The sequence below is a fragment of the Arachis hypogaea genome, chromosome 9 (assembly GCF_003086295.3).
Source record: "Arachis hypogaea cultivar Tifrunner chromosome 9, arahy.Tifrunner.gnm2.J5K5, whole genome shotgun sequence".
Taxonomy (NCBI): domain Eukaryota; kingdom Viridiplantae; phylum Streptophyta; class Magnoliopsida; order Fabales; family Fabaceae; genus Arachis; species Arachis hypogaea.
The window spans coordinates 9,124,591-9,137,576 of record NC_092044.1 but is presented as its reverse complement, the minus strand read 5'-3'; the positions used below and the strand labels follow the sequence as shown (position 1 = coordinate 9,137,576).

At 33.4% G+C, this 12,986-nt stretch overlaps 1 protein-coding gene across 1 annotated transcript; it reads right to left on the bottom strand.

The window, feature by feature from the left end:
* Nucleotides 1-514: 514 nt before the first annotated feature.
* Nucleotides 515-1,795, bottom strand: LOC112710286 (E3 ubiquitin-protein ligase At3g02290-like). The gene has a single exon (XM_025762445.2). It carries the CDS (start codon nt 1,438-1,440, stop codon nt 754-756), a length of 687 nt encoding a protein of 228 aa, XP_025618230.1. The 5' UTR covers nt 1,441-1,795; the 3' UTR covers nt 515-753.
* Nucleotides 1,796-12,986: the final 11,191 nt, after the last annotated feature.

Below are 12,986 nucleotides of genomic sequence, written 5' to 3'. Positions count from 1 at the left end.
CGAATTATGTAGAAATGGAGTTCGAATCAAGTTGGTTCGAACTACATATAAATGTGCATTGGTGGATTCACGAAATAGATTTTGGTTTGGCGGATTTGTGTAAAATTTTGCTCCCCTAGATTTATTATTGTGATTTACCCTAGTTCTTCCCTTCATTGAAAATGAAGATTAAATAAAAATAATATATCATTCTATAGAAATAATTTTATTTATATAATTTATTAAACTACTCTTTTATTTTAGTCCATGATAATAATAAAAAAAATTGTGTGATCTACAAATTCAATCTAATAGAATATATAAATTCAATTACAATTTTAGTCTTTATTATCTTATTTTATCTTATTTTTATGTTATCTTCTTATCTTATTCTTTTATTTTTATCTTTTTTTTTATCCCTAAAATTTGCAGAGTTCATTTTATCTGCAAAATGCATCATTGGTCAAATGTAAAATTGCAAGAGCACTAGGATCAAATTAAAAGAGAAGAAAGAAATTCTTGAAAAGTGAAACTGTTGAAACCATGAGAAAGTTTCCATCTAAAATTGCCTTATCCTTTTTCCTCATAATAAGTTTTGGCAATAGAAACATGGATGATATTGAACTCACAATAATGGTTAAGCAAACTCGTATATATACTTATGTACATGACAAGGCTTAATCTGAAGTATTCACAATGTCTATAATTTGTATTTGTATCTTTGCTTTCCTTTGTTGCTGGCTTCATCTACGACACAAAACTTTTAACTCAAGATTACATCGTTTCATCAAATACCATCACCTTCCCACAAACTGGACAGGTGTCACTTCTCTCCATCCACTCATAAATGCAACCAAGATGAAAATGATGAGAGCATTTTGTCACTATCTTCGGATTCTCTTCAGTATATTCTTCAAGACAAGTTGGACAGCAATCCTCCTCTTCTGAGGACGAATAGACAAGTCCAACTCCAGTGGTAGGTTCTGCTGATGAAAGCCTTAATAAAGACTTAGAATGGTTTTCTTTGGATCCATCTTCACTGGCATGTTCATGCCACTCGTTGCTTGAAGTTAAAGATTGTTGGTCATCCTCATCTACATCACTTCTTAGAGGTTCTGCCTCATCATTCACATGACTTGAACCCCTCTCACGTCGTGAAACTAGTCTATCATGCTGAGAGCGGAAATGCCTTGGGTCTGCATCATAAGGCATTGGCCTTGGAGGAGAGCGGTACATGTCATATAGAGAATTATCAAGTGATGCTGTGGAAGTCATAGATGCTGCCCCCTGTATAGATGAAGGAATTTCCTGCATTTCCCCTCTACGGAATATTGATGCATACGCATTCAAAAAGTTCTGTAAGACGGAACTGATGCACCCACCGTTCCTATATACAGGACTATTTGGATTCATATCATCTTCAAAATCATTAACACTCAAACAACAACAAACAGAACCCATTATTCCAGTCTCAAATAGTCAATATCTTTTTCTCTTTTTTAACTTGAAATTTCCTCCAAATTATCAATTGAAACAAGGTCACCAAACACTGATGCTGCTACATGCACCCCTTGAGGAAAGGAGCCTCCAACAGCAACGGCTATGAATTATATTCACAAATAAATACACAAAGGAGAGAGGATTCTAAGCTCGCAGAAGTCAAAATGCCTCCGCAAACCAGTACCCTCCCTCTTCTGTTAAGACGATCTAGAATATGGATAAGCAAACTCTTCTTCTCTTGATCACCTCAGAGAAAAAAAAAGAGAATTTTTTGAACGATGATGATGAATTGATGATGAGAGAAAGAGAGAATGTGGAATTTAAAGAAAGAAAGATAAAAATAAAAATAAGATAAGATAAAAAAAATAACATAAAGATAAGATAAAATAAGATAATAAAGACTAAAATTATAATTGAATTTATATATTCTGTTGAATTGAATTTGTGGATTATGAGATTTCTTTATTGTTGTGATGAACTAAGGTAAAAAAATAGTTTAATATAATTTCTCCAAGATATTTCAATCACCTTCATCATTAATTATTTTGTTAAGCGGCTTCTATTTCTTTAATCAACCATATCAAATACATACTAAAAATTAACTATAAAGTTAATTAACAGTATAACATACCTAATAAAATATAAAATAAAATACAAAATACAATGAATTAAATTTTACATATATTTATATGTAAATATATTCTGATTGATTTAATGATATATAATATTTTTGTTCTTCAACAAAGATTTAGTTGAACAGAACTAATTAATTTTTAATAATCAATATTCCGGGATATGGATGATTTAACTAAAAAAATTATAATTATTTCCTAAATTAATTAGTACTTTTAATTTGTCAATAACTTTTTAAAGAATTATTATCTATTTGCAGCATGTGTGGAAGAAAAATCGGAATTAAATATTAGATTAAATGGATTGAAAAGGACACGGATATATGAAAGGCGTGGGAGAAAGTCTTAAATGGTGTACTCTTTGCTGCCCTTCTATGTCGCCAAAGTCATGCCGAAAATGTTGCTTTCCAAAACCTCCACCTTCACCCCACCTTCACCTCCATCTGCGGATTACTAAGGAAGAGCGGATTACTAAGGAAGAATTGATGTGTTGGAACAAGAGTAATATTATGTTAAAAAAAAAGGTTTCGGTGAAGAATAAAATTTATTTTTTTTTAATAAAAGAAAGTTTATAAAAAAAGTTATCCATTAAGTATAAATTTTTAGTCTTGACCTAATTTTATTCTTTGTTAAAAAAATTCCTAAGAAATAATACATATTATTGAAATAAGATGTGGAGAATAAAAAATTAAATATGAATCTCTCTTTTTTTTTTTTTTATTCTTGAGAGATAACTCATGTCTCCCGACTCATACTCATTTCAGTCCAAAATAAAAAATTAGAAGAAGTAATAAATTAAAAAACAAAAATAAAATATAAAGAGAAAAATTGTTTGGTTGGAATTCGTTTGATTTTTTTTATTTTTATTTTACGGTGAACAGAATTTCATTAACTAGAAATTAGAAATCTGACTTTATATACACAGATTTATCATTCTAAAGAAATATTCTAAGTGAGTACAGTATCATTTTCGCTAAGTTTTTCAAAATAGTCAAATTTTTGAGAATTTATAAACAATGTTAACTCTATATATCAAATAGAGTTGATGATTAATAAATAATAAATATAATTTATAAATTTTATCAATTTATTTTTAATTATTTGCTTAGTTTTTGAAATAACAAAAAATATTTTTTAAATAATTTATTTGTAAATTAAAAATGTATAAAATTTGAGAAGGGTAGAGATCATACTTAATTTAGTATCTAAATTTGTATGCAAATTTTAATTTAATCTTTAAAATTTTAGTTGTTTTTATTTAGCTAATTTCAAACTTTGTAAATATGATTCATGTTAGTTATTAGGACAATTTTCGACATATAGACATCAACGGCTGATGTGGATATAGTTGGATGCTACGCTAAACGATGTCCATTATTTTGGCTACCTTAAAACGTTTTTATATTATCCTCGCACTGCTAACGGAATAGTGCATTGAGAATGCTTTTCTTTAAAATCGACTGATGCATATATGTAGTTTATTTTAATATTTATAATATCAACCTATTTACCGTTGATAAATTTAGACAATGAAAATTTCTTTTCAAAATTAAATGAATTGTGCAGATAGATACATAGATAGAGTGTTGATTTTTTTAATTAAAATCGATAAAGTTATCGTCAATTTTTCATTGAAGCTCTCTTTATTGCAAATTGTTCTTTATTTTGTGATTTTTTACGTTGTCAAATCATCTGTAAGCGAGGTTTTCATCAATTTTTTGGATTAAAAAGATTTATTGTTTGTGTTATGGGCAGAGTGTTTACTCTAACAAAAAGTTCAATAGGTAGTCAAGTTTTAATTAAAATAAGGTTTGGTTCGGTAAAATTTTTTGAAAAGGTGTTTATATTTTTCAAAAGTATATATAAGCGCTTTATTTTGCATTTGGTAAATAAAAATCTCATGTGCTTATATTTGCAATTTTTAAAAGTCAATTGTGCTTTTGAAAGTACTTAATAGAAATTTTTTAAAAATTATCTTATATTTATCAAAATTAAAAAATCTAATATAATTTTGTACATCAATTAATATTCAAATTTAATCTTATATTAATATCTATTATAATATTTTTATATTTTAAAAGTTATTTTATCAAACGTATTTATTGTTGGTTATGCTTATTAAAAGTCATTTTTAATTTAATTTATCAAATACAAATGCTATAACTTTTAAAAAGTTGACTTTTAAAAATTAACTTTTATAAATTATTTTTAGAAAATAAAAATTTTACCAAACTAAATTTAAGTGTGCTATGCGAGTGGCAAAGAAAAATAAGTCTTTATATTTTAACATTTTCTTTTCTTTATTATTGTGATTAGTGTGTGTGCGCCATTGCCTTTTGAAAAGTAATGAATTTTTGTGGTTACTGTAACATATAATACAACTTAGCTTCTTGTAACCTTTTTTTAATTCTCCGGCATTTGATTTTGCGCCGCTAATTCATACAAAAATTGTTGTCAATTCCCGTCTCCCTTATATTGAAAAGAGGCATAACTCCAACTAGACGATCCCTTCTCATCCTGCAGGCTGCAGCCACCAAAACAACCATATGGTTCTTCTCAAATAGAGAATGATTGTGACGATTTCGATAATTCAGATAAGGATTATTTAGACGAGTATAAATAAAGTTATTTATTTTATTTTAAATATTTTGTATATTAGTAAACTGCGATTTTGATAAATATAAATTGAATTTTTTTATTTATTTTATTTTAAATTTTTATATTAAAAAAATGTTTATTATCTTAAAAATTTTATAAATTTATTATCAAATATTTAGTATATTTATATATGCATTAATTGTCTATTATTTTCTATAATTTTTTATATTTTATACCATTGTTTTATTCGTATAGATGAAAAAATATAAAATTATTTTAAACAAGTTAAATATGTTTATGATATTTTTTAAACAAAAATACTATTTAAATACCAAAATTAGCTATAAAAATCAGCAACAATGTATTTTTTGAATTTTTATATGTATAAAAGTCTAAAATAAATCTGCCACACAAGTTATACGTCACGCGCCCTCCTTTTTTCTTTCAAATGTCGCCACCTTTCTCGGACATTCGCTTCCTCAGTCTCTCTCATCATCGACCACCATCATCCCTGTGTCACCGCCACACTGGAGACCAGACGGCTCGCTGCTAGCGCTGGTCATTCCTAGTTTTTCGCGGCTCCTCCAGGTCGTTTTTACTTTTTCGCCGCTTGTGCCTCATTTTTCTTCATGCCGGACCGCCTCCTTTTTCACCTTTGTTTTGATTCCCTTTGACCTCTGGTTTCGGTCTCCTCACCTGGTTCTAGATCTAATTCACTGAATTGCGTTGGTCCTTCCTCCTTCGTCGCCGCTCCTCCTCCGTGGTAGGAAATTTTGGCTTGCAAAGCTCTTCCTTGGCCAGTGGTACACCACTATTTCTACTTCTACTTGAGTGTTGTTGTTTGGCTAGGGTTTTTCACTTTTCCTTCTACTTGAGTCTCTTTTTTCCAAGTACCATATCGTGCTTCTCAACCATTTACCAATTACCAGAGTATGTCTAACGTAATACTTCATGACTAATCAAGCACCTTACAACCAAGATCTCTGCATGTTCAACAATTTCATTATTTTAAATATCAATTTCGGTATGATATTAAAGATTATTTAATAAAATAAATTTTGCTAGTTTCTGATACAAAACTTTCATGGCTAGCAAGTTTCCTTGCATACGAAAAATGAAAAAAAAAAATTTGACTAACCTCCTTTGAGGTTCACATGATACTACACGTGATACCCTTGTACTTTTGTAAACAAAGATGTTTGTGTTGACTTTAGCATTAGTGCCTCACTGTTTTCTGTCAAGCTTCAAAGTTGTTTAGTTTGAAGGATTCAATGTAGATGAGCAGGAGATTTGTCTTGTAGAATTTGTGATGTCTAATTCTGCAGTTTTGGAGAAGATCATTATATCTATAGACTTTTGGTTAAGCCATTGGGGTACTGACATGGAGAAATTCAGGGTGCAGATAACTCACATTTCCAAAGTGTTGCAGCCTAGAATTTTCTGATGTCAATGGTTCCTCAACATGTTCAGGAACCCCTCTAGAGTCGTATTTGTGCCATAATCCATAGCTAAGATGTAAAATTTGTATCTCTTCTATGTTTTATTACATTATTCGTAGAAATGTAAATACAGTTGTATACTAGTTTCAGAAAGAAAGGTATCTAAATATATACTTGATGAGTTTGGAAAACTCTAAATTAATATTTGTGATGACTAAACATTATTAATTATATTAATTACAAAATTATTAATTTGATTTTCCTTTAACATATGTTAATTAATAATTTTGTGATGCAGGTTTATATTGGGCCGAAAAATAAAAGAAAAATATTAGCTTGCCCAATTCATATACTCAGCCTTGGAATTGAATTTATACGGCTGAAATAATGGTTGCGTTGGTTGGGCCAGAATTGATGAATTAAGCCCAATTGATTTTATCATTAAATAATCAAAGAAGTGTGGCTGAAATATTTTGAATGGGCCAAGAATAAGTTTTAATGCTATAAGCCCATGTTTGGTTCTCATGCATGATCCAAAACAAGTGGAAGAAAGAAAGCAAAATTGCTTTCAACGGATCCAAAATTCAAACTTGTGTTGGATTTCAAATTACATTCAACTATCATTTATTACATGGGAACTATGAGAGAGAAATTGACAAATTGATTTGATTGCATGCACCAAGGCTACACGCTTGTCAGCAAAGAGAAAGGGAAATTAATTCACTTTTATTCTTTATCTTTTGGTTCATTAACCACTATTCATAATTTCTCTTTCCTCTCTCTCATCCATCTCTTTCTCTTCTTTGGTTATTACACAGAAAATATTGGTAGCCATGGAAGCAAATGTAAGCTACTGAAAGGAAGGGAGAACAAGCTACAAGACCATCATGATGATGGCACGAAAAAGAAAAAGAAAAGTAAGCTGTGGCTAAGATTTGCATCACTTATGGTAAGATTTTGTGATGAGATCTTGGCTTCTTCATGCTCGAAATGTGGAAGAAGAAGATTCGGCCAGCTAGAGGAGATTCTTGAAGCATGGCTTGTCTTTGATTCTGCTCAACCACCACAGGGAGTAGCTAGAGTGGCGAAGTGATGGTTGAAGGCAGAGATTGAAGCAGATGAAGTCATCATCATCATGAGGCATCAAGGGCCAGAAATCCATCTTGGAGAGGAAGCCAAGGATGGAGAGCCCGGATTGATGAAGGGTGATGATCAAGAAAGGACTAGAGGTAATTGCATGTTGGTTAATGCATGGTTATCTCTTCTCTCTCTGAGTGGCCGAACCGGTTCTGTGTTTGTTGAAGGAGGAAGAAGTTGGTTCGGTTTTGGCTTCAAGTGTGGAGGCTTTCCTCTTCTTTAAAAAGGGGGAACAACCACTGTTTGAAGCAAGGAGAAAATTTGAGAGTGCAAGGCACAGAGTTCTCAGAGCTACCTGAGCTAACAGTTTTTCTCTTCTCCTTCAATGTATTCTATTTAGTATTTTTCTGTTTAATTTTGTCATGTCTTGAGTCTCATGGAAAAAAGGCAAACAGTGAGGTTTGTAATGAAAAAGCCATAGAGCGGAAAAAGGCAGAGAGTGCAAAATTAAAAGAAAAAGCCATAGATGTCTTAGAGTTCCTTTGTTCATCTATGTTGTGTATCATGATTCTGTGGGAATCCCCTTGTAAGTTGGGTTAGCACTTTACAAGTTGTAATCAGATTGATTATAGTGAAATTCCATCATGTTTGTGATGGAGACTGGATGTAGGCTGCACTGCACTTAGCAGCCGAACCAGGATATATCTGGGTGCAATCTTCTTCTCTTTCTACTCCATTTCTATTTTCTACTACACAGGAGCAAAAGCCAGAATTATCTCGTGCCAAGTGACGAGACAAAACAAAAAGTCTCGTGGCAAGGGACGAGACAAAACAAAGTTGCTCGTGTCCAGTGACGAGCAAAAACAGAAAAGTCTTCTCTGAAGATCAGCAAGTGTTAGCATCAGAAAAAGGGGGCTAAGATTCAACCCCCCCTTCTCTTAGCCACTGAAACCATCAATTGGTATCAGAGCTTGGTCTCAAAGAGATCAAGCTTTGCAGCTTGGAGTAAAGATCCTCATGGCAGAAAACAGTGGCGCAAGTGTGTTATCATACAATCTGGCTGAAGGTCAATCAAGCAACAGACCTCCCCTCTTCAATGGGAAAAATTATACCTATTGGAAGGAGAGGATGAAGATATTTGTACAAGCCGTGGATTACAGACTTTGGAAGATCATCTTGGAAGGTCCTAAATTTCCAACTACCACAAATGCTCAAGGAGTAGTCTCTCTTAAACCAGAAGCAAGCTGGACCGAGGAAGATAGGAAGACCGTGGAGTTAAATGCCAAGGCAACCAATCTGCTCAACTGTGCCATCAGCTTTGAGGAATACCGACGAGTATCACGATGCACAACGGCAAAGGAAATCTGGGACAAGTTGCAAATCACTCATGAAGGAACTACCATTGTAAAGAAGACTCGGACAGACATGTTAAACAAGGAATATGAAATGTTTGCAATGAAGGAAGGAGAGTCCATTGATGAACTGTTCGAACGGTTCAATATCATCACTGTTGGCTTAGATGCTCTTGGAATCACACATTCAGAATCTGTGCTAGTGAGAAGAGTGTTGAGATGTCTCACAAAAGAGTGGGAAACAAAAGCTTTAATTATTTCTGAGAGTAGTAACTTAGATTCCATGACACTTGATGATTTGAGAGGAAATCTTCTTGCTTTTGAAAACTCCTATTTGAAAAAAGATTCAAAAAAGAAAGGAATTGCTTTTTCTTCTGTGACTAACCCTCTGGATGATGAATCCAGTGATAACTCTTCTGAAAATGAGTTTGTGCTGTTTGCAAAAAAATTCAGGAAAATGGTGAAGCTCAAAGGCAAAGGCAGCACCTCAAGGAAGATGAAGAAAGACCTTAGCAAAGTAACTTGTTACAATTGCAAGGAAATTGGTCATTTCAAATCTGATTGTCCCAAGTTGAAAAAAGAAGAGAAGCCTAAAAGAGTAAAGAAGAAGGGACTGATGGCCACATGGGAAGATTTAGAAAATGACTCAGATGATGATGATGAAGAGTCTGAGACTAAATCACAGCCATGTCTCATGGCAAATGAGGTAGATCAGGTATCATTTCAAAACCCTGACACTGAAGACCTTCATCTTATGATAGACCATCTTTCTGAAAAAATAAGATGTTTTCTAACTGAGAATCAAGATCTTGAACAACAAAATTTCATTCTTAAAGCTGAAAATGACTTTCTCAAAGAAAAACTAAGAGAGGCCGAAAATGCTTGTGATCTTGTGGAAGAGAATAAGCAGTTAAAAGCCCAAGTTAAAAGCTGTGAAAGTAACCATTCTGTCCTTGCATATGTGAATTGTTTTAAGCAAAATGAAGAGTTGCTTAAAGAGGTTAAAAGACTTAAGGAAGACTCAGCCAAGTTCACCCAAAGTTCTGAAAATTTGAATCAAATCTTGGCTAGTCAAAAACCTCTTTATGATAAAGCTGGGTTGGGTTTTTATAAATCTAAAAAATCACATTTTGAAAACATTGCTTCATCTTCGAATAATGTTAAGTATCAAGACCCAACTTCCTTTAACAAAACAGCAACTCCAAGATTTTGTAGACTATGTAACCGAAGTGGTCATTTTCCAGTTCAATGTTTCTTTGGAGAAAGAATGATAGGTGATAAAGTTTACAAGGTTGTTTTTTATTATAATGATCTGGGACATAAGAGATGGTTTAACGTGAAAGGATCCAAGAAATTTTGGATACCTAAGGTCACTTGAGTTTACTTTGTAGGTCTGCCTAGCATCCAAGAAAAAGAAAATATGTGGTACATGGATAGCGGATGCTCTAGGCATATGACCGGAAAGACAACCTTCTTCATAAAGCTTGATGAATATGATGGAGGACTTGTCACTTTTGGAGATGATGCAAAAGGAAAAATAGTGGCTGTTGGGAAAGTTGGTAAAAACTTTTCTTCTTGTATAAATGATGTGCTTCTTGTAAATGGTTTGAAACATAATTTACTTAGTGTTAGTCAATTATGTGATTTAGGTTTTGAGGTTATTTTTAAGAAGTTTGTTTGTTTGGTTGTTTGTGAGAAAACTGGGGATATTTTATTTGAAGCCAAGAGATGCAACAATGTGTATGGATTAACTCTTGAGGATTTAAAGGAACAAAATGTAACATGCTTTACATCTTTTGAATCTGAAAAATGGCTTTGGCATAGAAAGTTGGGACATGCTAGCATGTACCAAATTTCTAAGCTAGTCAAAAAGAATTTGGTTAGAGGAATTCCAAACATCAAGTTTGATAAGGATCTTACTTGTGATGCTTGCCAATTGGGCAAACAAGTAAAATCCTCTTTTAAATTAAAAGATGGAATCTCAACCAAAAGGCCATTGGAAATGTTACATATTGATCTTTTTGGTCCTACTAGAACTCAAAGTTTGGGAGGTAAACATTATGGTCTTGTTGTGGTTGATGATTACTCTAGATTCGGTTGGGTACTTTTCCTTGCTCATAAGAATGATGCGTTTTATGCTTTTTCCACCCTTTGCAAGAAAATTCAAAATGAAAAGGATTTGAAAATTGCCCATTTGAGAAGTGATCATGGAAGAGAATTTGAAAATCAAGATTTTGAAAAATTCTGTGATGACTTAGGGATTTCTCAAAATTTTTCATGTCCTAGAACGCCCCAACAAAATGGGGTGGTTGAAAGAAGGAATCGAAGCCTTCAAGAAATGACTAGGGCCATGCTATGTGAGAATGAAATACCTAAATTTTTATGGGCTGAAGCTGTGAACACAGCATGTTATATTTTGAATAGAACAATCATTAGAAAAGGGTTAAAGAAAACTCCTTATGAGCTATGGAAAGGAACCCCTCCAAATCTTAAGTACTTTCATGTTTTTGGATGCAAATGCTTTGTACTTAATAATAAAGAAAATCTTGGAAAATTTGATCCAAAATCCTATGAAGGAATGTTTGTTGGATATTCCACCACAAGCAAGGCTTATAGAGTTTATCTCAAGGAACATAGGACAATAGAGGAATCCATACATGTTACTTTTTGTGATTCTAACTTAATTCCCAGTATTGTGAAGGATAATGATTCAGATGGTGAAGAAGCCGGAACAAGCAAAGAAAATCCCAAATCTGTCCAGAATGAAGAATCTGCCAGTCCATTTTTGTCTCGTCAGATTGAAGGAGAAACTTCCGATTTGTCTCCTGAGCAGGGACGAGAAACTGAAACAGTGAGACCACCAGAAGTTCATCAAAACTCTACACCTGTCCGAAAGCCTAGAGAATGGAAGTCCATGAGGGGTTATCCTCATGATTTCATCATTGGTGATCCTTCTCAAGGAGTAACAACAAGATCATCCACCAAAAGGCAAACCGAACCTAGCAATCTTGCTCTCTTGTCACAAATAGAGCCCAACAATGTCAAACAAGCTCTTGAGGATCCATCATGGGTCAAAGCAATGCAAGAGGAGTTGGCTCAATTTGACAAGAATAAGGTTTGGACACTAGTACCTCATCCGGATGGTAAGAAAGTTACCGGTACTAAGTGGGTTTTTAAAAATAAACTTGGTGAGGATGGACAAGTTGTTCGTAACAAGGCTAGATTAGTGGCCCAAGGTTACGATCAAGAAGAAGGTATTGATTTTGATGAGTCTTTTGCTCCGGTAGCTAGAATGGAAGCAATTAGGTTGCTTCTTGCCTATGCTGCCCATAAGGGTTTCAAAATGTTTCAAATGGATGTTAAGTGTGCCTTCCTTAATGGTTTTATTGATAGGGAAGTATATGTGGCTCAACCCCCCGGTTTTGAACATAAAGAATTTCCAAATCATGTTTTTAAATTAACTAAGGCTCTTTATGGTCTTAGACAAGCTCCAAGAGCTTGGTATGAAAGGCTTAGTGCCTTCTTGTTGGAAAATCATTTTCAAAGGGGAACCACCGACACTACCTTATTCATTAAAGCATCTAATGATGATATCCTTCTTGTTCAAGTTTATGTTGATGACATTGTATTTGGTTCGGCCAATGTTTCTTTGTGTGAAGAGTTTGGAAAACTCATGACTAGTGAGTTTGAGATGAGTTTAATGGGAGAGCTTACTTTCTTTCTTGGCCTCCAAATTAAGCAAACTCCTAGTGGTACTTTTATTCACCAAGGAAAGTATGCAAAAGAACTTATCAAAAAGTTTGGCCTAGAAAATTCCAAATCAATGGGCACTCCTATGCATCCCAATACTAAACTTGAAAAGGATGATGATGGCCAATATGTGGATGAAACTAGGTATAGAGGAATGATAGGTTCACTTATGTACCTTACCTCCTCTAGACCGGATATAGTCCAAAGTGTAGGTGTATGTTCAAGGTTTCAATCACATCCAAAAGAATCCCATCTTACGGCTGTTAAACGCATCATTAGATACATTAAGGGAACTTGTAATTATGGATTATGGTATCCTAAATCTGATGACTTTTGTGCAGTAGGTTTTTGTGATGCAGATTATGCGGGAGATCGAGTGGATAGGAGGAGCACCTCCGGCATGTGTTGCTTCCTTGGAAGCTCACTCAACATGTGGTCAAGCAAGAAACAAGCCACAGTGGCTCTATCCACTGCTGAAGCCGAATATGTTTCCGCATCTGCTTGTTGCTCACAATTAATTTGGTTAAAAACACAATTGGAAGATTACAAATTAAAAATCAATAGTATACCCTTATTTTGTGATAATATGAGTGCTATAAACATTTCAAAAAATCCTGTTCTGCACTCAAGAACTAAGCACATTGAGATAAAATATCATT